This window comes from Dermacentor silvarum, chromosome 9 (genome assembly GCF_013339745.2).
Source record: "Dermacentor silvarum isolate Dsil-2018 chromosome 9, BIME_Dsil_1.4, whole genome shotgun sequence".
NCBI classification, from domain to species: domain Eukaryota; kingdom Metazoa; phylum Arthropoda; class Arachnida; order Ixodida; family Ixodidae; genus Dermacentor; species Dermacentor silvarum.
Window position 1 is genome coordinate 136,771,504 of NC_051162.1, and position 23,954 is coordinate 136,795,457.

The following is a 23,954-nucleotide window of genomic DNA, read 5'->3' on the forward strand; positions in this document are numbered from 1 at the left end:
ATGAGTGGTTATTAACAACAGTGAACTGCTGCCGCAAGGAGAGAAAGTTTCGGAGCCAAGATAAAGTTAATGAATCCAGTCAGAGCGCGGATAATTTTGAGATGAGGCGACAGTGAGCGACACGATCAAATGCTTTCGAAAAATCTAAGAATACACAGTCAGTCTGTTGTTTGTTATTCATGCTGGAATGTAATTCTGTTGTAAATTCGAGCAACTGGGTTTCACAAGATAACCCTTTTCTGAATCCATGCTGGTTAAAATAAAAAAAGTCGTTTGATTCTAAATGGCAGTAGATATGCGATGCTATGATATGTTCCAGTAGTTTACAGCAGATGCATGGTAATGAGATAGGACGGTAATTTCGTGGAGAGTACTTGTTATCACCCTTGAATACAGGGATAACCTTTGCAATTTTCCAGTCCAGGGGTAGTTCGCCAGATGTTAAGGATTGCCTAAAAATATGACACAAAATTTGGCTTGAAATTGTTATGGTATTTTTTAGTATTTTTGAGTTGATATTGTCTATACCGGAGGATGGGGATAATTTCAGATTATTTATTAAGGATGTAATGCCATCTGCTGTAATATCTATTGGTTCCATAAAAGGATATTCAAAGTCGGGAATTAAGGGAACAGTGGAACAGTCTTTCTGCGTAAAAACAGATGTGAAAAAATTGTTAAACGCTACTGGACAATCAGCGTCAAAGGGCTTTCACTATTATCATGTAGCACAATATTGCGGACAGTGTTGCCTGGTGATATAACTTGCCAGAATTTTCTGGGGTTATTTATTAGAAGAGATGGCAGGTCACATGAGAAATATTTGTCTTTTGCTGCGCATAGCTCTTTGCAGTAAGATTTTAGAAAATCACTGTATGCCGCCCAAGATGAGGCTTGATTGTCCCTTCTGGCTGCCCGATGTAGACGCTTCTTTTTGTTTCTCAATCTTCGAAGGTGCTTTGTAAACCAAGGATTAGACCTGTCGTTTGCTATAACGATTTTCGGCACGTAATTTTCTACCAGTGCTGTTAATTTTTGTTTAAAATGTTCCCAGCTGTCGTTTACCAATCTTGAATTAAAGAATGGCAGAAATTCTTCACTAAGAAAGATAGCCAATTCAGCATTAATATTTTTATAGTCGGCCCTATTGTAATCTCTAATGCTTTTAGTGTGAACCCGATAGAAAGTTTGTGGAATATTTATGTCTAATTGAAGAAGTTTGTGATCGCTCAAGCCATCAATGTAAGCAATAGGCCCGGCGGTATCAGGTGCGGTAGTTAATACTAAACTAAGATGTTGGGACCGCGGGTGTGTTGATCGACTATCTGGGTTAGATTGTAATCTAGTGTTAAGCTAATAAATTCAGCAGAGGAGCGGCAGGATGATGACAGATTTGGCCAATCAATAAGTGGAAAATTAAAGTCGCCCAGGAGATAAACAACAGCCGTGGAACATTGTTGAGTAGCACATGTAATGCTTTCACGCAGTACATCGAGAAACGAGTGGTCAGCGTTGGGCGGCCGATAACATGTACCCACAAGAACATGGGTAGAGGCTGTTGCGCATGCGACCCAAACTATTTCAGCAGGGGAATTTGTTTCTACGAGAAAGGATGAAATGCAGGTTTTTATAGCAATCAGGACACCACCACCCCTCTTCCCACTACTGGTCATGCCTGTAAATGTTATATTTGTTACTGTTGGGAAGAAGTTCTGCATTAGTGATGTCAGTGCGCAACCAAGTCTCAGTTAAAGCTACAATATCGGATTGCCATCTTCCAAATAGGCACTCAGTACAGCGCGTTTGTTTAGTAGGCTGCGAATGTTCATGTAAGATAACGACAGCGGTGACGTTAAGGAAGATTGCGATTTCTTAGCTATACCAGCAGATGTTGCCTTTTTTAGCTACGGGATTGACAGCACAACTGTGTCAGTAGCGCGGTCGTAAACATAAGTGGTGTTATTAATACGAACCTTATCAAATGTAAGTTTGAAAGGCTGTTTTCTTGTTTTGGCAAATTCAATTAATTTTTTTTCTAACTTGCCTTGTGGATAAAGAAAAATCTTCACATATCGAATACTCAGTAGCTTTTAGCTTGTGCGCAAGTGCGAGGATATTCTGCTTGTCTTTAAAAAGGGCTGATCGTGCTATGATGGGCCTACGTTTCTCAGAAGAAAAGCGTCCCAATCTATGCACGCGCTCAAACTGTGTGTTCGCCATGATAAGGCCAAGCTGGTCAGAGCAAAACTTGATTATTTTTTGTTCAGATGCAGCCCAGTTTTCGCCTTGCTCATCCCTAATACCGAAAAACAGTAAATTACATTGTCGCATTCTGTTTTCTGTATCATCACATCTTGAAGTGAGGGAGTGAAGTTGATCACTTAAGCTGCGTAGCTCGTTATTTGGCTCCGAGTTTTGAACACTATCGAGAGATGCAACCGTGTTTTCGAGTGCATCTATTCTTCCAGCTAAGCAATTTACTCTGGCATCTGTGGCTTCTTGCCGTTCCCTGACACCTTTCAGCTCATTTAGGATAGTTGACTGTCCCGCTTCAAGTCTGCGTACAGTCTCAAGAACGGAAGCAAGCGTTTGTGCGATGGCATTAGTGTCAGGGCCCGGGTTTTGTTCAACATCCCCAGAAAGTAGAATCAACCAGCTACTTATGGAAGAACATACGCTCGACCAGAGCGATGACACCAGGCACAATTTATCTGAAAGCACTTCGGGGCACGACACCGCAATGAGGCAATAGTTATCAGTTTTAATACATGAAGCGCCAAGGCGGTAACTGACTTGTAAATACAGCAGCGGTAAGTGCCCCATTTCGACATAGGTGTCGTGCCCAAAGCGAGCCGTGACCAGACGCTGCTTACAGAAAAAGCTCGATGATACGATCACGGCTAATACGAATTTCCGGATGATACAAATTTTTCTGTGGTCCCGGCCGAGCCCCAATACTTTGCAACGTGCTAGAGAACGGTTGTTACGAATCGATTTTCGGGCTGCGTCGGTTGATACGAATAAACGCCGCCCCACCGACGGCCGCGAAAGAGAACAGCGCGCAGTCACGCGCTTTCTCCCGTTCTCTTTTGGTGCAGAGGCGCGGACTCCGCGACTGGGCGCGAAGAGTTTGAAGCGGTGGCGCTTTTGTACTTTTCCTCCTTTTCGGCGGCCGCCCATCGGACGGAGTGGCTTCTGTGCTTCGGGCCGCGTTCTTTGTGTTTGCGCCATTTTACCTAGTCGCAGCGAGCTATGTCTACCGAGATAGGATTGTCTACCGAGATAGAAGGACATTAGAGACTTTTTCTTCAAGAAATAAATGCTGTTTACGTACATGTGCCTGAGTGAGTTCACCTCTGACTCTTTAATTTAGCTACAGTCGAATCTCGTTAATTCGAACACACTTATTTCGAACATACCGCACACCGACAATGCTCTTAGCAGCGCACCAAATCACGCGGCGGCGCCTCCAACCGGCATTGCTCAGACACCGCCGTAGAGCAAAAGCTCAGGAGAGACCCCTCAATGCCACGCGCGAAGAAACGGGAAAAAAAAAAAAAAAACCCGCGGCGGAAATTTCACCCTCTCTCAAATTTCAAGGTCGCCGTTTCTGCATCGCGCCGGAACAAGCGTGTACGTGCCGACTAGTGTGTTCTAGACAACCGTATTCTAGCACACACTAGTGCCGACGCCTCAGCCACGCGGATAAAATGGCAGTGAACCCTTCTCCTCTATGCTTCCTCTATTTTCTAGTCACATGTTGACCTTGCACGCTGCGGCAGAAGCGCAGAGGGAAGCAGCGGCGGAGGCGCAGTCAGGCCAACGAAACTGCCCACGCCCGCAAACGCTCGCTTCCCGATAACGGCAGAAAACGAAACTTCAGGGAGCGGCTAAAATAAGCTGGCGCCAGCACGGCGGCGGGCGCGCACGGAGATGTGCGCACGGAGTCGAAGGTGAGAAAGCTACGAGGGAGTTGAGAGGGAGGGAGGGAGGGTGAGGGGAGCCACAGAAGCGACGGAGTTGACGTGGCCAAATCCGCTTCCCTGCCGCCCTCCTCCCTCACCTTCGACGGCCTCCGCGTGCACCCGTGTGCCGGCGCCGCCCGCTCCCTGAAGCTTCGTTTTCTGCCGTTATCAGGAAGCGACCGTTAGCCGGCCTGGGCAGTTTCGTGGCCCGCGCTTGCTATGCGCTTGCTCGCCGCGATATTTCACGACTCGCACCGTTCGTGTATCGTGCTATGGTGCACGAATACTTCAAAAATATGTCCTTTTAATTCAAACAAATTTTCGGGCCCCTTCGAGTTCGAATTATCGAGATTCGACTGTAGCTTTAATTGTTTCGATGATACGAATTTCGGCTAATACAAATATTTTTCGTGACCCTGTGGGATTCGTATCATCGAGCTTTCACTGTATATCCCTTGTCGGGCTCTGCGATGATAGCGGTGCAGGATCCAGGTTGCCAGCCCATTCCATGGAAGCGTTCCGAGTCTAGCGGGTTGAATGGGGATTCAGGCGGCGATAAGAGTAGAGCACTTGAAGGCGGCAACCAACATCCAGTGGACGAAGCACAGACATCACATAAAATGGCAGCCTGTAAATACAGCAGCGGTAAGTGCCCCATTTCGACGTAGGTGTCGTGCCCAAAGCGAGCCGTGACCAGACGCTGCTTATATCCCTTGTCGGGCTCTGCGATGATAGCGGTGCAGGATCCAGGTTGCCAGCCCATTCCATGGAAGTGTTCCGAGTCTAGCGGGTTGAACGGGGATTCAGGCGGCGATAAGAGTAGAGCACTTGAAGGCGGCAACCAACATCCAGTGGACGAAGCACGAACGCCACATAAAATGGCAGCCTGTAAATACAGCAGCGGTAAGTGCCCCATTTCGACGTAGGTGTCGTGCCAGCGGTCGCGCCCCATTCTTGCATGAAAATATCTTAATAATGGCACTTTGAAAATAAACTGGCTCCAGAGATGAACCTGTTTTCTTTTTCTGTAAGTAAAGAATGAACTTTTCTTAGATTTCTCAACATCTGGCTCTTATGTCAGTCTTATGCAAATCTCAACTATTCGAACTATTCACTTCAAAATTATTAGACACTATTTACTATTCGCTGCAACTTCACTTTAAAGCAAAATAATGATATTTGCACAAGCCTAGCAAATAGGTGAATACTTGAGAAACAGAAGAAGGTAATTTGTTTATATAAATCAGAAGGAGGGGAGAACCAAGCACTGAACATGTACACCGGAATATACAGCGCTGGAGTGGGAATTAGGGTGAATTCTACTGGTCGATCTGGAGTGGTGTGTTAAGTCCTCGAGAAATGAACCATATCTGGCACGGGGCAACCCAATCCAGATCGACCAGTGAAAAATAAATGTGCTCTGACAGAGAGCGCAGCGGAAGTTGGGCGCCCGCCATATTCGCCAGCCATATCGCGATTTCATCTTTGCACCTCAAGCCTTCAGCAGCACTTCTAGAATGGGGAAGTGGGTCCAGCAGATGCCTTAGAAAGCACCAAGGGTGAAGCAAAAGATGGTGAAATAGCAGCGGCGACGCCATCGCCTTATCTTGAAGCTCCGGCTGTTTCGGCAGCGCCCAGTGGCTGAGGCTAGCTCACGGGCTGAGCAGCTGTCGTCTTCTCGACGCACCATCGTTTGCGTCGTTTCCTGTTGCTATTTCTCCATTTTATTGACCCATTTTATTGTCGGTGGGGAATAAAATCACCGTTTCCACCACCGCATATCAAAACTAAATGCAGCAGAGAGAAACGTCTGTCAAAGCTCCATGCAGATGCGGTAGGGTGTCCGATGCTACCAGCATCCAGCTGGCGCTCGGGGCCACTCATTCAGGTGAAAGTGATGGTGGCGCCACCAACTTTTCAATAAAATAAGCCTCAGCGGGAAGCTCACGCTGGACCCACTCCCCCTATCTAGTGCACTCTAGCAGCGCGGTAATTACAATGGGCGCCTCAAAAAAGAGCTTCATTCTAGCCACCCGACCAGTCTGGAGGTGACGCCAATGCATCGTTGAATTTCCGGTGAAATCCGTCTCTGCTCGACGGATCAACGAGGAGCACTCCGTCACAAAGCGGGTTGATCACAGTCAACCAGTGGAAAACGCAAGCTTGCTCTAGATCGATCAGTGGAATTCAATTTCTTTGCTAAGGAGCAAGAAAACGTACTCCAGATCGACCAGTAAAATTCACCATTAGCATTGTTAGCTGAGACAGACTTGGAGCGATTAAGAAGAAAACATTCCATTAATCTAATTCAAAAGTTTATGACCAATGTTAAGTTGATGAAATTTGTACAGAAGCAGTTTGGGGCACTTTGTCGAACACCTTGGACAAGTCAAGAAAAATGCAGTTGGCTAAGGAAACATTGTCCAGAATAAAATTTTAATTATACTCGAAGGTTACTAGTTGTATTTCACATGAGTGCGCTTTACGGAAGCCGTGTCGTGATTATAAACAAATCAAGTTAGATTCAAGGAATCTTATAATATGCAAAAACAAGATATGCTCGAGGTACACTGTTACTCATGTTGTGCTTTCAGAAAGATCAGTGTGTTGTCAAAATTACCATGAACCAACTACCACCACTTACTTCTCTTCAAAGAAAATGCTAATTTGTATAAGTGGGTTTCTAATATGGCAGTGTTCATGTTTAGCAAAAATTTGTGCTTAGTTGTATTTATACATACTTTAAAAAGCCTTTGTGTTTTGGTAGTGTTCTGTGCAGAAATTTTAAGAAACACTGGCTATCGGCAGAAGGAAGAAATGCCAGTAGCATGCTTCATATTCAGGAGCCACAGCGCAGTGTGGTCGTTTTTATTTTAGGGTCTACTGGGGTGGAAGGGCCAGAGTATAGGGCAAGATGAAGTCTTGCTAAAGAAGGAGGTTGCACAGTTGATTAGGGTTGTCTGCAGTCTCCACCAATCAGACTTTCTGCTGCCCATTCCATGTGGAACGGGTGACTGATGTCACTCAGGCAAGTGATCCTCATGTCATGTCAGTGGGAATACTTTAGTTAGGTTCTGTGAATGCACATTAATTTCTTTATCTGCAAAAATAACTAAAGTGCATTTAAATTATTCTTGATAGCAGTAGTGTGCCTGAAAGTGCAGACGACAGTCTGCTGCAGCTTGCATTTGTGTGCAAGAAAAGGAGTGGCATTTACTTTAGCTCATGTCCTCTTGCTTGGTATTGATGCAAGACAAAACCGTCTTTAAATAACGCGCGCAGGTTTGTGCGCCCTCCAAGAGGACAACGGCGTATTAGTAAGAACAAAAAAGACGAAGACGTAATGGCACGTGCATTGGCCGCACGCACTCGGGCCGCACGCACTCGCACTCGTTGTCAAAAAGAAGAGGAAGTGAAGCGCCGCTCGTGAAAAAGAAGGCTTCTTGATCTCCTGCTTGGAACGCTGCAGCTATTTAATTTATTTACTTGCCGGGCACAAGTTCGCCCCCAATAAATAGTTATCTCAGAAGTCCTTGTATCATTCGTTACAATTCTGGTGGAGGTGCGGGGTATGATTTCCAGCCCCATTCGAGTTCAAGAAAGCAGCCCGGAGCCACGCCAACTCGGACCCAACGAGCTCACGCCTGTCCACCAGCGCACGAGCCGTCGCCTACGTGGTGAGCGACCCGAGTTTTCTCTTTTGCCGGAGCCAACTAGAATAGCAGCAGCAGCCAATACCGAAATGACATCCCAGACCGCCTCAACCCACGTTGTCGTTGATCAGCCAATGACGCCTAAGCCTTTCCACGGCGACACTTTTGAAGACGCCGAGGACTGGTTAGAAGGCTTTGAGCGTGTGGCGGACTACAATGGATGGAACGAAGACCGGAAGCGCCGCAACGTTTATTTCGCGTTGCAAGACTCTGCACGAACGTGGTTTGAAAACCATGAAGCTGCCCTCCGGTCGTGGGATCACTTCCGACGGGAGCTGCTGGCTACGTATTCGAGCACAGACCGCAGAGAAAGAGCTGAAGCCGCTTTGCAAGCAAGAAGCCAACGAAACAACGAAAGCGTGGCAATGTATGTTGAAGATATGTCCCGCTTATTTCGCCGGGCCGATCCGAGCATGAGCGAGGACAAGAAGCTTCGGCATCTGATGCGCGGTGTGAAGCAGGAGCTTTTTGCCGGTTTGGTTCGAAGCCCTCCACGCACCGTTGCCGAATTCCGCGCCGAGGCGACAACTATGGAGAGGACACTCCAACAGCGAGCGAGGCTCTACAACCGCGATATGAATGTCGCATCTGTGGACGCCATATCAACGGTGTTCGGGAACGGCGTCGATGTCTTACGAGAACTCGTAAGGTCTGTGGTTCGAGAAGAGCTCCAGAGGCAACAGCTGAACAATGGCCCTACAGCGGTCTCTTCATTGGCAGAAGTGGTTCGTGAAGAAGTGAGACAAGCAGTCCGCGAACAGCACCCACAAGCACAGCCACAAGCGTCACCAATGGTACGGCCGACAGTATCGTACGCCGAGGTACTCAGAGGAATGCCTGGACGTACTTTCGTCAAGGCACCTACCCATGTACCCGAACCTCAGTTCACGCCACCTCCGCCTGAGACGAGATTGCAGAAGGCTGACATATGGCGCACTCCTGATCGAATCCCACTGTGCTACCACTGCGGCGAAGCTGGTCATCTCTACCGGATGTGCGAGTACCGCAGAGCGGGACTTCGGGGTTTTTCCGTAAACGCTCCTTGCCCAAGAAACGGCGAGCGCCCTTTTGAAATCCGGGAGTATTTGTCGACGCGCCAAAGCCCTCATACTTCACAGCAACACCAACCTCGGTCAACAGTACCACTGCGGTATCGATCACCGAGTCCGCGTCCATCCTCCAGCTCCCCGAGGCGAAGTTCCCAAAGCCCGCGTCGGGAAAACTAATACCAGCGACCTGTGGAGGTAAGGCCGCTGTCGACGCAAGAACAGAGCCTCCAGCGCTGACTCCGAAATCTAACGACAGACGCGAGAGCAGTTGCGGAAACAGTGACATTACTTCTGATTTGTGTGTGGTTGTAGACGGCTACGAAATTACTGCTTTAATAGACACAGGCGCAGACCATTCAGTTATGAGTAAAGAACTTGTCAGAAGACTAAAGAAAGTGCTGACTGCTTGGAGAGGACCGCAAATTCGAACAGCCGCAGGACACCTTATCGACCTGGTGGGCAGGTGCACTTCTAGAATTGGCATACGTGGCTTCACATACGTCACTACTTTCATTGTCCTGTCAGAATGCTCGAGGGATTTAATTATTGGAATGGACTTTTTGCAGGCGAACGGTGCAGTAATCAACTTGCAGGAATCTTGTGTGTCGTTCTCAACGAAGCACGCCATCGCTACGTTCGAGTGTGAAGAACAATTTGATGCGCTCGAGATTATAGACGACGACGTCACGATACCCCCAAGATCCAGCATAGCTGTCGCTGTAAGAAGCAACGTATTCAGCGACTATGAAGGAATTGCAGACAGTAACATTGGCCTCTTACTCGAAAAAGGGATCTGTATGGCCAGAGGTCTTGTTCAGCTGCGTGGTGGGTGTTCGAATGTCTTTGTGACTAATTTTGGAAATGAAGTCCAGCACATTGCAAAGGGAACTGTCATTGCCCGCCTTAATGATTATGTCCAGATTATGGATTTGAACCCTTCCGAGGCTGCACCACTCAAGTCTGACAGCGTAGACTCCATACTCGCATCCATCAAGATCGAGGCAGCACTATCACCGACCCAGAAGCAGCAAATAGAAAGCCTTATACGAGAATTCGCCACGTGTTTCTCAACGTCATCCAAAGTCCAGAGAACATCCATCGCCAAACACCGTATCATTGTTGACGAAGCTGTCAGGCCTGTTTGCCAGCATCCCTACCGAGTGGCACCAAAGGAGAGAGAGATCATCAGAAACCAAGTTGAAGAAATGCTGAGAGACGACGTAATTCAACCGTCGACCAGCCCGTGGGCTTCGCCGGTGGTGCTGGTAAAGAAAAAGGATCAGACCTTGCGTTTCTGCGTAGATTACCGAAAGTTGAACGTCGTCACAAAGCGGGATGTTTATCCACTTCCGAAGATCGATGACACCCTTGATAGACTACGGGATGCGAAATTCTTTTCCTCTCTCGACCTCAAAAGTGGATACTGGCAGATAGAAGTGGACGAAAGAGATCGTGAGAAGACAGCGTTCGTCACACCAGGTGAGCTATACGAATTCAAGGTACTTCCGTTCGGCCTCTGTTCCGCACCTGCCACATTTCAGCGGATGATGGATACTGTACTATCCGGATTAAAATGGCAGTCCTGTCTTGTTTATCTTGACGATGTCGTGATTTTTTCTACCACCTTTGATCAGCATGTGGAACGACTACGGACTCTGCTCAACGCTATTAGTTCAGCAGGGCTGACGATAAAGCCACAAAAATGTCACTTCGGCTTCCATGAGCTCCTTTTCCTCGGCCATGTGATTAGTTCTGAAGGCATCCGTCCTGACCCTGAGAAGACCACAGCAGTACAAAAGTTTCCTAGACCAACGGATAAAAAAGGCATCAGGCGATTTTTAGGACTTTGTGCCTATTATACACGTTTCGTCAAAAAATTTTCAAAGATTGCCGAGCCGTTAACGCGATTGACAAAAGAAGATGTACCTTTCATTTAGCTAAGTGAACAAGAAGATGCATTCAATGAGCTACGACGCCGACTTCAAGACCACCCGGTTCTTGCGCACTTTGATGACGAAGCGGAAACAGACATCCACACGGACGCAAGCAATTTCGGGCTTGGTGCCGTCCTTGTTTAGTGGCAAAACGGAGAGGAAAGAGTGATTGCATACGCTAGCCGCACTCTTTCGAGGGCTGAAACTAAGTACTCTGCAACGGAAAAGGAATGTCTTGCAGTAATATGGGCCATAGGAAAATTCCGACCATACTTATACGGTAGGCCGTTCCGAGCAATCAGCGACCATCACTCGTTGTGCTGGCTTGCAAACCTCAAGGATCCTTCTGGTCGACTTGCTAGATGGAGTCTGAGGCTGCAGGAATACGACATAACGGTCGTGTATAGATCTGGTCGCAAGCACAGTGATGCTGATTGCTTGTCACGTGCTCTGATCGAGTCTGGTGCTGTGGAAGATGGACACAACTTTCCGTTTCTTGGAGCCGTGACCACGTCTGAGATGGCCAAACATCAACAGTCTGACGTCGAGATGCTTCTACTCATCAGGCACCTGGAAGGACACCCCGTCCATGTTCCGCGAGTTTTCAAACGGGGATTATCATTGTATGTGATGAGAAATAACGTCCTCTACAAAAGAAATTTTGAGCACAGCACAGAGAAATTCTTACTCGTCGTTCCTTCATCTTTGCAATCCGAAATCTTGGAAGCCTGTCACGATGACCCATCCACAGGACACCTCGGAGTGAGTAGAACATTCGCTCGAATTCATACCAAGTACTACTGGCCAAAGCTATTGAGTTCGGTGCAGCATTATGTGAGAACATGTCGGGATTGCCGAAGACGCAAAACGCCTCCATTAAAGCCCGCAGGCCTCCTTCAACCAATAGAACCCCCAGAAGCCCCGTTCGAACAAGTAGGAATGGACTTGCTTGGTCCATTTCCGACATCGTCATCAGGGAAACGATGGATTGTAGTAGCGACTGATTACCTAACCCGATATGCCGAGACAGCCTCTCTAATCAGTGCTACAGCCATTGAAGTGGCTGAATTCTTTGTCACCAACGTGGTACTACGACATGGTGCCCCGGCAGTTATTATCACGGACCGAGGAACTGCATTTACAGCGGATTTGACGCAGTCCATTATGCAACTAACTCATACGAGCCACAGGAAAACAACTGCCTATCACCCTCAAACAAATGGGCTGACCGAGCGACTGAACAGGACGCTGACCGATATGTTGTCAATTTACGTAGACTTAGAGCACCGTACATGGGACAAGATACTACCATATGCAACATTCGCTTACAATACCGCATTGCAAGAGACCACTCAAGTGACGCCATTTCAGCTTGTTTTTGGCCGAACAGTTACCACACCTTTAGATGCAATGTTACCAGTAAACGACAGTGCAGAACAAACCCCTGAAATCAGCGAATTTATACAGAGGGCCGAAGAAGCACGTCAGCTGGCGCGACACCGCATTCAACAAAGACAGCGCATTGACGCCGACCGGTACAACTTGCGGCGAAGAGAAGTCGAGTATGCACCAGGTGACAGAGTATGGGTGTGGACTCCTGTACGGACGCGTGGCCTGTCCGAAAAGCTTCTGCGCCGTTATTTCGGCCCATACCGAGTACTTCGCCGCATTAGTCCCTTAAACTACGAAGTTACGCCGGAAGGACAAGTGACCTCATCACGATGCCGACGTCGCACAGAAATTGTGCATGTGGTCAGAATGAAGCCATATTATGACAGGCAGTGAATGTTCTAGGAAACACCTCTACTCAGTGCCATTTACCACTTTAGTATGGACAACAACTTGTCAACAGTTTCGCCACTTTACGCATCGGGACGATGCGTTCTTGGAGGGGGAATAATGACGCAAGACAAAAACCGTCTTTAAATAACGCGCGCAGGTTCGTGCGCCCTCCAAGAGGACAACGGCGTATTAGTAAGAACAAAAAAGACGAAGACGTAATGGCACGTGCATTGGCCGCACGCACTCTGGCTGCACGCACTCGCACTCGTCAAAAAGAAGAGGAAGTGAAGCGCCGCTCGTGAAAAAGAAGGCTTCTTGATCTCCTGCTTGGAACGCTGCAGCTATTTAATTTATTTACTTGCCGGGCACATGTTCGCCCCCAATAAATAGTTATCTCAGAAGTCCTTGTATCATTCGTTACAGTATCATTCTGTGAGGCAACCTTAATCTTGCTGCACAGCTGCCATCAACATGAACATCTTGTACTGCGCTCCTTAAAGCAAATGAATGAGAGCAGTTGGTTCCCTCTCTGCTTTGAAATTCGTGATCCCCACAGCGGCAATGTTTCAAACATCCACTGATGTGGATGTTTCCACAGTCCATAGAAGCACAAGGGCACCCGGAGTGTAGATAACGTCGCGATGACGAGAGTCATAGCGGTGCTTCTGGTGGCTTTGCGATGTAGTAAGGCGATGGCGAGCTATTTGGCATGCCTCATCAGCTTTGGAAATGGCATCGCGGGCGTACTCAGTGGGTAAATGGACGGCATCGGGGATGATAGTGTCAAAAGGTAACTTTGGGTCGCGGCCAAACAGAAGATAAAAGGGTGAAAAACCAGCAGTATCATGACGGGAAGAATTGAGGCAAATGTAACGAAGGGCAACGCAACATCCCAGTCTTGATGGTCAGATGAGACATACATAGAAAGCATGTCAGTAAGCGTCCGGTTGAAGCGCTCAGTCAAGCCGTTAGTTTGCGGGTGGTAAGCCGTCGTAAATTTGTGTTTTGTCGCGCAGGAGCGAAGCAGGTCATCGATAACTCTGGAGAGAAAGTAACGGCCACGGTCAGTGAGGAGTTGAGAAGGGGCTCCGTGATGTAAGATGACATTGTGTAGGAGGATATCAGCGACGTCCGTAGCACAACTGGTAGGGAGGGCGCGTCTAATTGCATATCAGTTGGTGTGGTTCGTAGCAACGGCAATCCATCAGTTTCCAGAAGTAGAGACAGCGAAAGAACCGAGGAGGTCAAGGCCAACTCGGAAGAAGGGGTCAGATGGGACGTCAAGGGGCTGAAGGAGGCCAGCAGGAGGCATTGGTGGTTTCTTTCGGCGTTGTCATGGTTCACAAGCAGCAACATAGCGACAAACAGTGCACTAAAGACCGGGCCAGAAGAAGCGACGCCGAACACGGTCATAGGTCCGGAAAACTCCAAGGTGACCAGCGGTGGGGACGTCATGGAGCTGGCCGAGAACGCTCAAGTGCAGATGCGTAGGGAACTCGCGTCCCTCCTAGAGGACGTTGTGGCGATATAATATAGTTGTACAGTACCAGCGGAACAGTCGATGAGGGCGGAGTGGGCAGATAAGCAAGACTGAGTATGACGTCATTGGAACAGTGGGCAAGGATGGTGAACAAAACGTAAGTTTGATGGCCGGCAACACTGACACGTGCGGTACAGAGGCCAGCTACAGGAGACGTACCACCATCGGCCACACGTACAACAGGTGATGGGGCAGGGATCATAACTTTCTTCAACTACTGACGAAGGTGAGTGCTCATAACATAAATATGGGCGCCAGTGTCAATCAAAGCTGCAACAGATACGCCATCCACTTCAACGTCGATCAGGTTCTGATTGGTAGGGAGCGTCAACAGAGGAATTTGAGGGCAGGTCGTAACAGCAGCGTCACCTCCAGGAGCTGCAGCTGTCAGTTTTCTGAAGGAAAACGCTGGGCATAGGAAGGGGACGGGGAACGGCGTGGTGGAGGTGAATGAGAAGGTTGGCATCTTGGTGAGGGCGAGCGGCTGTACTGGGCGGCGTTCCTGGTGTTTTCAGCAAATGTTTATTTATTTATTTATTTATTATTTATTTATTTATTTATTTATTTATTTATTTATTAATACCCTCAGGGCTTACAAGAAGCTTTATAGAGAGGAGGAACTTTAGTATATCAGTTCATATAAAATAAATACAAGAAGTGAAGAACATAGTTATATCGCAAAGAAAATACAGCAACTACAGGTAAATAAGCACAACAGTAACAACGCAAAAACAAACACTTCAAAATCAAGTAACAAGAATAGAAAAATGAAAACACGGAATAAAAGCAATGAAAGGTCGCAGTTCAGCTGGTTCTGGTTCAGCTTGGGATGGTACCTGGTGTTGACTTCGGGGGGGATAGTGGAAGCTAGAGAAGCTTGGTCGATGAGATGGCGAGGGCCAAGGACTTCGGCAGTACCGTGAAATGTGTCCAACTCGCCCACATTGGAAGCAAACTTACTTATCGTCCGGTGTCCTCCACCCATTCGGATCGCGATAATTCGCAGTAGGACAATGACGTTGGATAGGGTTGAAGGTGGCCGAAGAGTAAGTGTCAGGACAGTTGATAGAGCAGGCCTACGTTTGCCAGTTCTTGACGAACAACGGATTGTATAAGTGAAATCGTCGGTTGGGTATCACTGGGCTCCCCTCGCTTGAAATGTGTGGACGATGCGGCTTCGATTTCGCATCGAACGATTTGGGTGATAGTCTCCAACGTGGAAGGCTGAAGTCGTCATGCGAACGTCCTCACACGTTGATGTGGCTGCCGTGATCGGGAGGCGGGTGAAATGGTGGGCAATATGTCGGCTTTTAGCATCTTCGAAGTAAGATTCTCGGTGACTGTCGAAGAGTTTTTAAACACGATCAGCTGAAATGCATCGTCCGCGATCCCTTTCAGCACGTGCGCGACCTTATCGGCTTCTGTCATCTTGGCGTCAACTTTTCGGCAAAAGGTCAGCAGATCCTGAATGTACGTCAGGTACAACTCGGTAGAGGTCTGCACACGCGACGCAAATTCTTTCTTGGCGGCATGCTGGCAGCCTGCAGGTTGGCCAAACAACTCGCGAAGTTTAGTGTTACATATGCTTCAGCTTGTGATGGCCTCTTCGTTGTTATCGAACCAGGCCTTCGCAGTTTCCTTCAGATAAAATAAGACGTTCACCAGCATCAAGGTCGGGTCCCACCTGTAATGTGCGCTGATTCATAGAGGCGAATCCACTCGTCAACGTCGTCGCCATCAGAGCTGGAAAAGGTCCCAGGATAACGGGGTGGAGCCAGAATGACAGCTGGCATGGCGGCTGCTGGTGAAGCAGTTTCACCGTCTGTAGACATGCCGAGCGTGGCGACTTGGTGGCCGCTGCATAGCTCCGTCTTGCATTAGACCCCCAGCACCTCCACCAAGATGTTACGGGGAGGCAGACACAACAGGAAAACGTATTTACAATATATTTACAAGGCGATGAAGCGCTGAATTTATATGGTCGAGAGTGCGCCAGATCAAAAACGTCTTCATCGATGCTCCTCTTGAGGAATAGTACCATGACAATACAACGCGACATTCTTACAGCAAATGCTCTGAACATTCCTAATGTACAGTCAAAGGAGCACAAAATGCAGTTTCTGTTCCGGTACATGCATGGTGCTTTTTGTTCTTGTTGGGCTTGCATTCAGCCTATTATATTGGCATTGCTGTTGTGCAACTCAACTTGCTGCTATTCTTGCACTGGCTATAAATATGCCTGTATTCCTGCGATTGTGTCTTTACTTCACCACTTGTCTGCATACATTAGTAGCTTTTACTTCTTCGTCGATCCTGTCAAATACAAGATAGTTGATAAGTTTACTTAAACAAGTTACACCACTATGAGTGGCAGTGCAGTGGCAGGATTACCATGTGGCTTCACACATGTTTCTGTTATTTTTTAATTTTTATTCGGTAACTCTAAAAACATAGCATTTTAGCACAAGGATCCATTCTTTGGCAGCGCACATAAAAACAACACACTAGAAACAAAAAAGGATAAGCTTGTTTTTATGTGCGCTGCCCAAGAATGGACAGGTTCCAACTCAGCCGCATTTCAATCCTTTTGCAACAAAAGGATATTTTTGCATGAGTACGTGCATGAGAATGGTGCAAATACTTTTCAGTTATGTTAAGAGCCAGCCTTATTATTTTGTGAAAATAATGGCCGCTATCTTCCGTCAAGCTAACAACACCACACTAAAGAGCGCATTTATTAGCTGCCAGCAACTCAGCTTTACGATGTACTGCACCTAGTGACTGAAATGTTGCACGTGATCCTCTTGTAATACTCAATTGCCGCTTTCCTTTTATAGCAGATAATCAAAGCATGAATTCGCGAAAATTTACTTACGAGGCAAAATAATTTCTGTGTAGTGGGATATCCACATAATCGAAGGGCACCTCAAGAACAGCTAAGGATGGTAGCATAACTACTAAGCGACAGTCATGCAACTATACGATAAGATTAATTGTATCTTGCAACATCATATGAGCGCTTAATATTTTCTTTCCTACTGCTGAGTGATCTCGCGCCACCTCGTTCATGTTTCGTGGTTGTGGGGGTCTTCCCCAACCCGTAGCGCGTGCAATCACAGCTACGTAGGGTTCGGGCGAATAAGGCAACAAGCGAGTCAACTCAACAATGTTTATTGCTGCGGGCAATAAAGCACACTTGCAGAGAGAATTCCGCTCTGTCTAATAAGCAATAAATAGGCCTGCTTCGTTGCGTGTAGAAGTCACACAAGCGAGGTCACTCACAGGTTGCAGCAGGTATATGCGTGGCAGCAGGTCAGGTGTAGTGAGGTCAGAGCGCCCCAGGTGTCTCTCGGTCGCGCTCTTTTATACCTTTTTACCTTTTCGTGAGGGGAAAAGCAGGAAGCATCGCACCGAATGTCGGAAAAGCTAAGCCTAATCACAGCACAAAACGACTACTGCGGCTGCCAGCGGATTGGTATGTGAGAGTGCTGGTTTAGGAGCTGCAATTTAATCCAAATGGTGGTGGTGATGACTTCGATTAGCACCGTTTTGAACCTGCGTTTCACAGCAGAAAGTTGGACAAATAGGATGGCGAAGTGTTTCAGTGCACAAAATTTCAGACGTCCTTATTTCAGACTCCATTGGGTACGTTGCAGTGTCATGAAGGTGTCCAAATTATCAGGAATGTCCAATAAATCGGATCGTTGACTTTATTTGGGCAGATTTGAATACTTAACAGCTTCTTTTTCTTTTTTTTTTTCGAGCATTATGCAATGGTTTTGCAGCAGGGGAATTAAAACATGGATGTAAACAAGTCTTCATTATGAGAGTGCACTTCAGGCAGCTTATTCCATTTCTCCCAACAAAGAAGGAGTTAGCAAATAGTAGTCACATCCTGGGCTGGTATTTCCATATTTCTAACACATAGTCATCGCACTTCGAAATGTACATAGAATGGTTCCTTGATGTTTTCTTAGGAATTTCAGTTTTATTGTTGAATACTGTATTTAAAGAAACAGCTACTACACCCTTAATTTTGAATAGTTGATTTTTCATTGAATGTGAATAAAATAGCAGACTATTCAATTTTATGTGAAATTCCAAAAATTTGCTTGGTCATATTTACTGCTGAAAATTACAAAGCTTATTTAACTTTACTAAATACCGCACACTTCAATTGACAAGGATGGAAATATGTAAAAGCAGTGCAGCAGAGATAATATTGTCCTTTGTGCAGCAATTCACCACTCTACTCCATCTCACAAGTTGTTAGCAGCACTGCCGAAGGTACGAGGCATACACTCTCAATATCCTTGCTCTGCGGAATATAGTTCGCGGTGTAACTGCCTGATGAATGGCAGGATTAGAGAGTTTTGTTTTAGAGCACAGTTCTTAGGTGCCCGTTCCTGCTGCGAGCATCAGCGTCCTACCTCGTAACCTAGTGAACGAGCACAGTGGAAGATGAGAGCAAATGTGGAGCACAGCGGGAGATGGAAAAAGCGGTGAGAGCGAAGAGAGTGCATGGAGGAGGGTGCAGCGGAACCATGAGGCGGAAAGCGGAGAAGGGTATGGTGAAAGGGTGAGAAGAAAAACGTAGTGCCGTGCACGAGGGGCTTTGCAGTGATGGATACGAGATGGTGCCAGAGTAGTCTGCGTCGTCTGTATGGAAACAAAGCACTGCATGAGCAGAGGTTGTCTGCGGCGGCTGCTGTGAATCGCGACCACGCGTCACCCACACGCTTCCTCTCGCGATCTCCCGATTAGTGAGGCCATCGCGCCACACTTCGCTCCGTTTGCAATGTGCCGCACGAGACAGATTGTCTGCGTCAGCCATTAGATCGCGAACTGAAAGCACGTATGCAGCTATGCTCAAAATTCGCATTAAGGAATATCGTAATCGTTGGAGAATTTTTTGCTTGGTACATGATATGTTACAGTAATACGTGACATGTTAGGACCTCTGGGCCTGCACATCATATACTGCAAGTTACCAGGGTGGGTACCGCCATTAGCTGTAGTAGCCACCGTAACTGTGATTAGGTAGCAACATGGCAGCGCCCATACGGTGCAGGCAACCTGCTTCAATCTGCATTTGCGTTTGTTGCTGGCTCTCCACCTAACACCAAGAAGTAACTGGTAAATTATGTCATCACTCATTCTCATTTCATGCTGAGGGCAAAGCATTAGGTATGGTTTGTAATAATTATTTAGATCAGCTTTTTGTTTTGATGCTGCTAGGACTACAGAGGCATCGCCAAGGTGCAGATGGTTTGATTTCCACTTAGCAGATGGCAACGCAGCATTAGCAGTAGCAATGCATTGACATTTCAGAACTCTATAAAGGCTTAATTGTTCACTGCATCATTATTTTACTTCTCCGCTTTAGTATGGTATGTGATGACAGTAGCGAGCAAATGCCAAATGGACGCCGAGCAGAGGATGTTGCGCGGGTGAACATTTATAAGGGTGGTCACCTGTACTACTGGCTAAGGAGGTGGCAAAGAACTGCTGGGAAAGTTCATAGATGAAGCAAATCCCCTCTGTCACATTCATATAAACACAGCTTATGGTTACAATGCCAACACATTTGTTGGGTCATTCTATCAACCGTGGAGCATGTATCTACAGGATAGCAAGCAGTTGTGGAGCAGACGACGGGGTGTGGATGAATACATCATATTCTGTTGGACAGATGAGTGTGATACTGCCCACAAACACCAGGTTCAAGTTATATCCTCTGACCTTGTCTTTTGCCTTCCCAACATTGCCCTTTCTTTCAAACTTTATGCAGATGTTTCTCATTAGGGAACCAGAGCACTTCTGTACCTGCCAGACTGCATTCAAGCAAGAAATCGGCAATTTCTTGTTGTTGGCCACTACAGTTACACATTCATGAAAGCAGAAGTGCAATTCACCACAACAGAGGAGGAAGCACTGGTTGTTTTAAAATACATTTGATAGTTTCAATAATACTTGGAAGGCACACATGGTAATGTTTCAGTGATCACAAATCACTTGTGTATAAGTTAACCATAGGTCAAGATTGCACACTGGGTAAGCAAATTTCAGCAGTTCAACTTCAATATCGATGACAGTTCAGGCGCCTCAATGAAAGACGAGGATGCTATGTTCAGGTTGGTGGTCATACCTGAGGAAGCTCACGAGTAGCAGCCTTCCTAGCAGCATTTTGTATTGCATTTGCTGCACAGTTAAGTTTACGTGTTGTATTTTGTTGCAAATCAGCCGACATCTGCTCACAGTGTCACTCTTGCAGGTTGCTCAAAAGGTTGTCAAGTATGTGACCAAGTGCATTGAAAAGCTTAGGGACTCTCTCGATGGCACTAATGTGGATGCTGTGCTTTTGGAGTTGGGCGTCAGGTTCCACAGAACAATCTACGAGCACATCCAGACTTTTCAGTACAGTACTGTAGGTAAGTTCGCGAATACATAGATGGCAGAAGGTATGCATTGCATGTCACTCCCATCAACTTATTCCCATGCAAGAAGACAAATGCAGCATTACTTGGTAGTTCCATAAAAAATTTTTACTTTGTTGTGAATGCTGCCCAGTGTCACTTTGTTGAATGCCTGAAAAATGAAATTTCCCATCAATCCAGAATATTGTTTCACCACACTGGTCTTCGAACTCATTACCTTTTGTTTCCCGTAGCTGTGAACCTTCAGCATGCAGTTCTGCAAAATTAAAATGGGCTCTGAGAACTGTATATCCTGATCAAAGTGAGCATATCTTTTGGTTCACAAAGTAGTATGCAAAGCTGGTAGTTCCTAGCAGGTGATTTTTGGTTCAACTTTGTGCTTGAGTTCTCTATATGTTAATTTGGTAGGCCAGATTCAGGGTAGAGGAAAATTATGCGTACGGTAGTTTAGAAATATTTGTTTGTCTGTAGATGCCACAAAGGGAAGTACACTGTATTCCCTCTTCGCTTTTAACCCTTTGAGGGTGACATTTTTTAGAGAAATGCGTTGTTTGAAGTTTCACAATTTTTTTAAACTCTTGAGAGACTTATGTTGATAAAAAAACAAGTTTTTTAAAGTCATAGCTTTCTTTGGCTCTTCTCCTCACTTTGTGATTTGTCAGTTTCTGGCCGTTTACTGCCAGTTTTGGACACTGGATGTCACTAGGTGCTACTAGGTGCCGAATTAAAGTGCCAGCAAACGAGCTTAGTATGTCCACCTCTGAACTGCATAACAAAAAAAAAAATAATAACTTCCTATATAAAACCTGAACATTAAGTATAATTCCCATAATTCTAAATCTCGTAATTCGAATTGATGGATAATTAAAACTGCTCTGTTGGTCCCGGCAAAGTCCTGGGTACTTGAATAGAGAAAAACTCCTGAGAATTTGAACTCCAAGAACCACAGAACGGTTATTTAGAACAAAATCTCTCACTCCCATGCACCGCTTTTCTACCAAACCTGAGCCAAAGACGAATATTCGATGTGTTGCTAGCTATTGTAATGTTGTGTGCCGTAAAAAATTACAAGGAAAGACGAGCAGGAAGCCGAGACCGAATGGGAGCAAGCTGAGCAGTGTGTGCCCTCCTTTCCTATCTGGCTTGAAAGGAGCGGGACGGAGCCCCCCAGAGCACACTTAATCACGTTACTTTATCTACACCTCCCTCCTAGTGCACATTTGATCATACCATCTACAACATTGAGCATGCAAGAGAATGGCGCATGTCATGCACCATTCTTCTTAGTTCACCCTTGCACGTTTTATTGCGATAGCAATTATATGGACACTTAAACTGGATTTCTGCCGTCGGCGTCGCCGTCAGGTTTCGTATAGATAACATCATCGCCGCGCGCTGTAGCGTGCGGGGGACGCGCGCTATCACGGAGAGCGAACGCACGGCGGAAAGCAAACGCGACCGTCGCGCGTGGGGGTATGGGATGGTATGGGATGGTATGGGATGGTGTAAATTTTCGCTGCTGGTGTAAATTTTCGGCAGTGGCGTAATCGTGTTGCTGCCGAAAATTTACATCAGCAGCGAAGTAGAATACACTTGGTTACTGCAATATTAGCTGTTTTTGTCAGTTTGAGCTCTGCGCCACCAGGTGACAGCACCATACAGGCCGCTCACTTTTACGGTTCCGCTAACACGCCCCAACGCCCCGACCGCCCGCTTCTACCCGATTACCGGACAAGCTAAAACTCTCTAGTATCGCAGCCGCTACTAGCCGCGCCAGTAGCCAACTGAAGTACACGAGCGACGTCGCCATTTTGACCTGCTTCGTATCAGTAGTATCGGTATGGTGCAGCATCGGCGCGCGGTGTGGCGTTATCGTGATGGCACCAAATGGGCGATGCCACTATAGTGCCGCTTTCTAAACGAATACTGTATTTACTCGAATCTAACGCGCACTTTCAACACGACCCTAAATCTGCATCGGCATTTCAGAATGGCCGCCTCGCACGCGCGTCGAGCCTAGCTACCGTAGCATGCGGAAGCTTCCTCCGTGTGCTGCAGTACACGTGCTTAGGCAATAGTCTGCCGTCTGTCTTCACGTTCTCAGCGTCTGCTCTATCTATCAGCATGAAGTACCGAGTTCATCATGATGCCGCATAAAAGGAAAGTGATCATCTGTGCGGAGACGGACGGAAATCGGGCCGCATCACGGGCGTTCGGAGAATCCGAAACTTGCGAGCGGGACTGGCGCAAACGGAAGGAGAGGATTTTTGCCAGCAAAGCAATGCGGAACGGTTTCAGTGGACCGAAGCAGGACGTAATCTGCGACGATCCACTCCGGCGATACGATCAGGCTTGGCCCTATCTTGAAAGCAATCTGCAACGGGTAAAGTCCGCCGCGCGCCATGTTTTCGCCGCGTTGAAGCGAGAGGCATGCTAGCACGAAGGCGCGCTTCGTCTCCAGCGTTTTGACAGTTCGTTTCCGCGGTCAACGAGCGAGTGTTCATGTTTGCTTGAGCGCGCGTGACACCGTGCTTGTTAATAGCGGTCTACTAATTTGCTACCGCATTCGATGCATCGCCTTTCGGGCGAAACTGCGACTTTTTTTTTTATTCATCAGTGCATCGGGAGGAAATTATTTTTCCAAATGACAGAAAGTTGTATTTCAATTTGAAAGCATGAGGTGCGCGGTACTGGTAAAGGACTTTTTCCTCACGGAAAACGGGTGCACGTTACAATCGAGGAAGCGTGAGAATCGAGTAAATACAGTAGTTGTGCTAGCCGTAGAGGCATCGTCAAACGTTCAAGCCGGGCGGAACTTCGGCATCGGTCTGTCGTTGGAGGGGGCCACGGGAGATGGTTTTTGCGTGCGCCGCAACGTGCGCTCCTTCCAAAAATGCAGCATCTCTAATGCGCTTGATGGTACTGAATATAGCGCACTGTTTGAAGATGTCAGCAGTAAGGAAGATAGCGACGAGACTAGCAGCGACGGTGACATAGAATGAGCTCGGCATGTTCATATTTAATAAATGCTGTTTCATTTTGCGAATGCTGTCCTTGCTTTTTCGTTCGGCCTACATTCGAGGTTTTTTTTTTTTTTTCTGACTTCGAACTTTTGGGGGGTCGGCTTAGAATCGGAGTCGGCCTAGATTCGAGTAAATACGGTACTTGCTTGTGGCCAAAAGATGTTCAGATCTACAAGCGTCTTGTGCAGTGGAATTTCGTTGATGCAATCTTCACAGAAACCAGAAAATAAAACGTATCGTCCGAAAAAGCGTATTATCCGAATATAATCATATATAAGAAAAAAAACTGTATATAAGGAAAAAAAATGTATTATCCAGAAAAATGTATCATGCAGAACCATATCAATGAGATTCCACTGTATATAGGTCTGCCACTAAGTTCCCATGCAAAATCTGCTAAAAGTTTTAATTACGAGTATAGAAGTGAAACAGTGAGAAAACTCTAAGTGGTGGCACAAGGGGCACGTGCCTGGTGTGCCACCCCGTGGCTATGCCACTGCATATAGTCTTG

At 46.8% G+C, this 23,954-nt stretch overlaps 1 protein-coding gene across 1 annotated transcript in view; it reads left to right on the top strand.

Annotated features, from left to right (window-relative positions):
• Positions 1–23,954, top strand: part of LOC119464428 (exocyst complex component 5-like) — a 223,009-nt gene that overhangs the window by 161,957 nt on the left and 37,098 nt on the right. Inside the window, exon 14 of the mRNA XM_037725388.2 lies at positions 20,258–20,414. Coding sequence (XP_037581316.1) covers positions 20,258–20,414 — 157 coding nt within the window. The remainder of the gene's footprint in view (positions 1–20,257; positions 20,415–23,954) is intronic.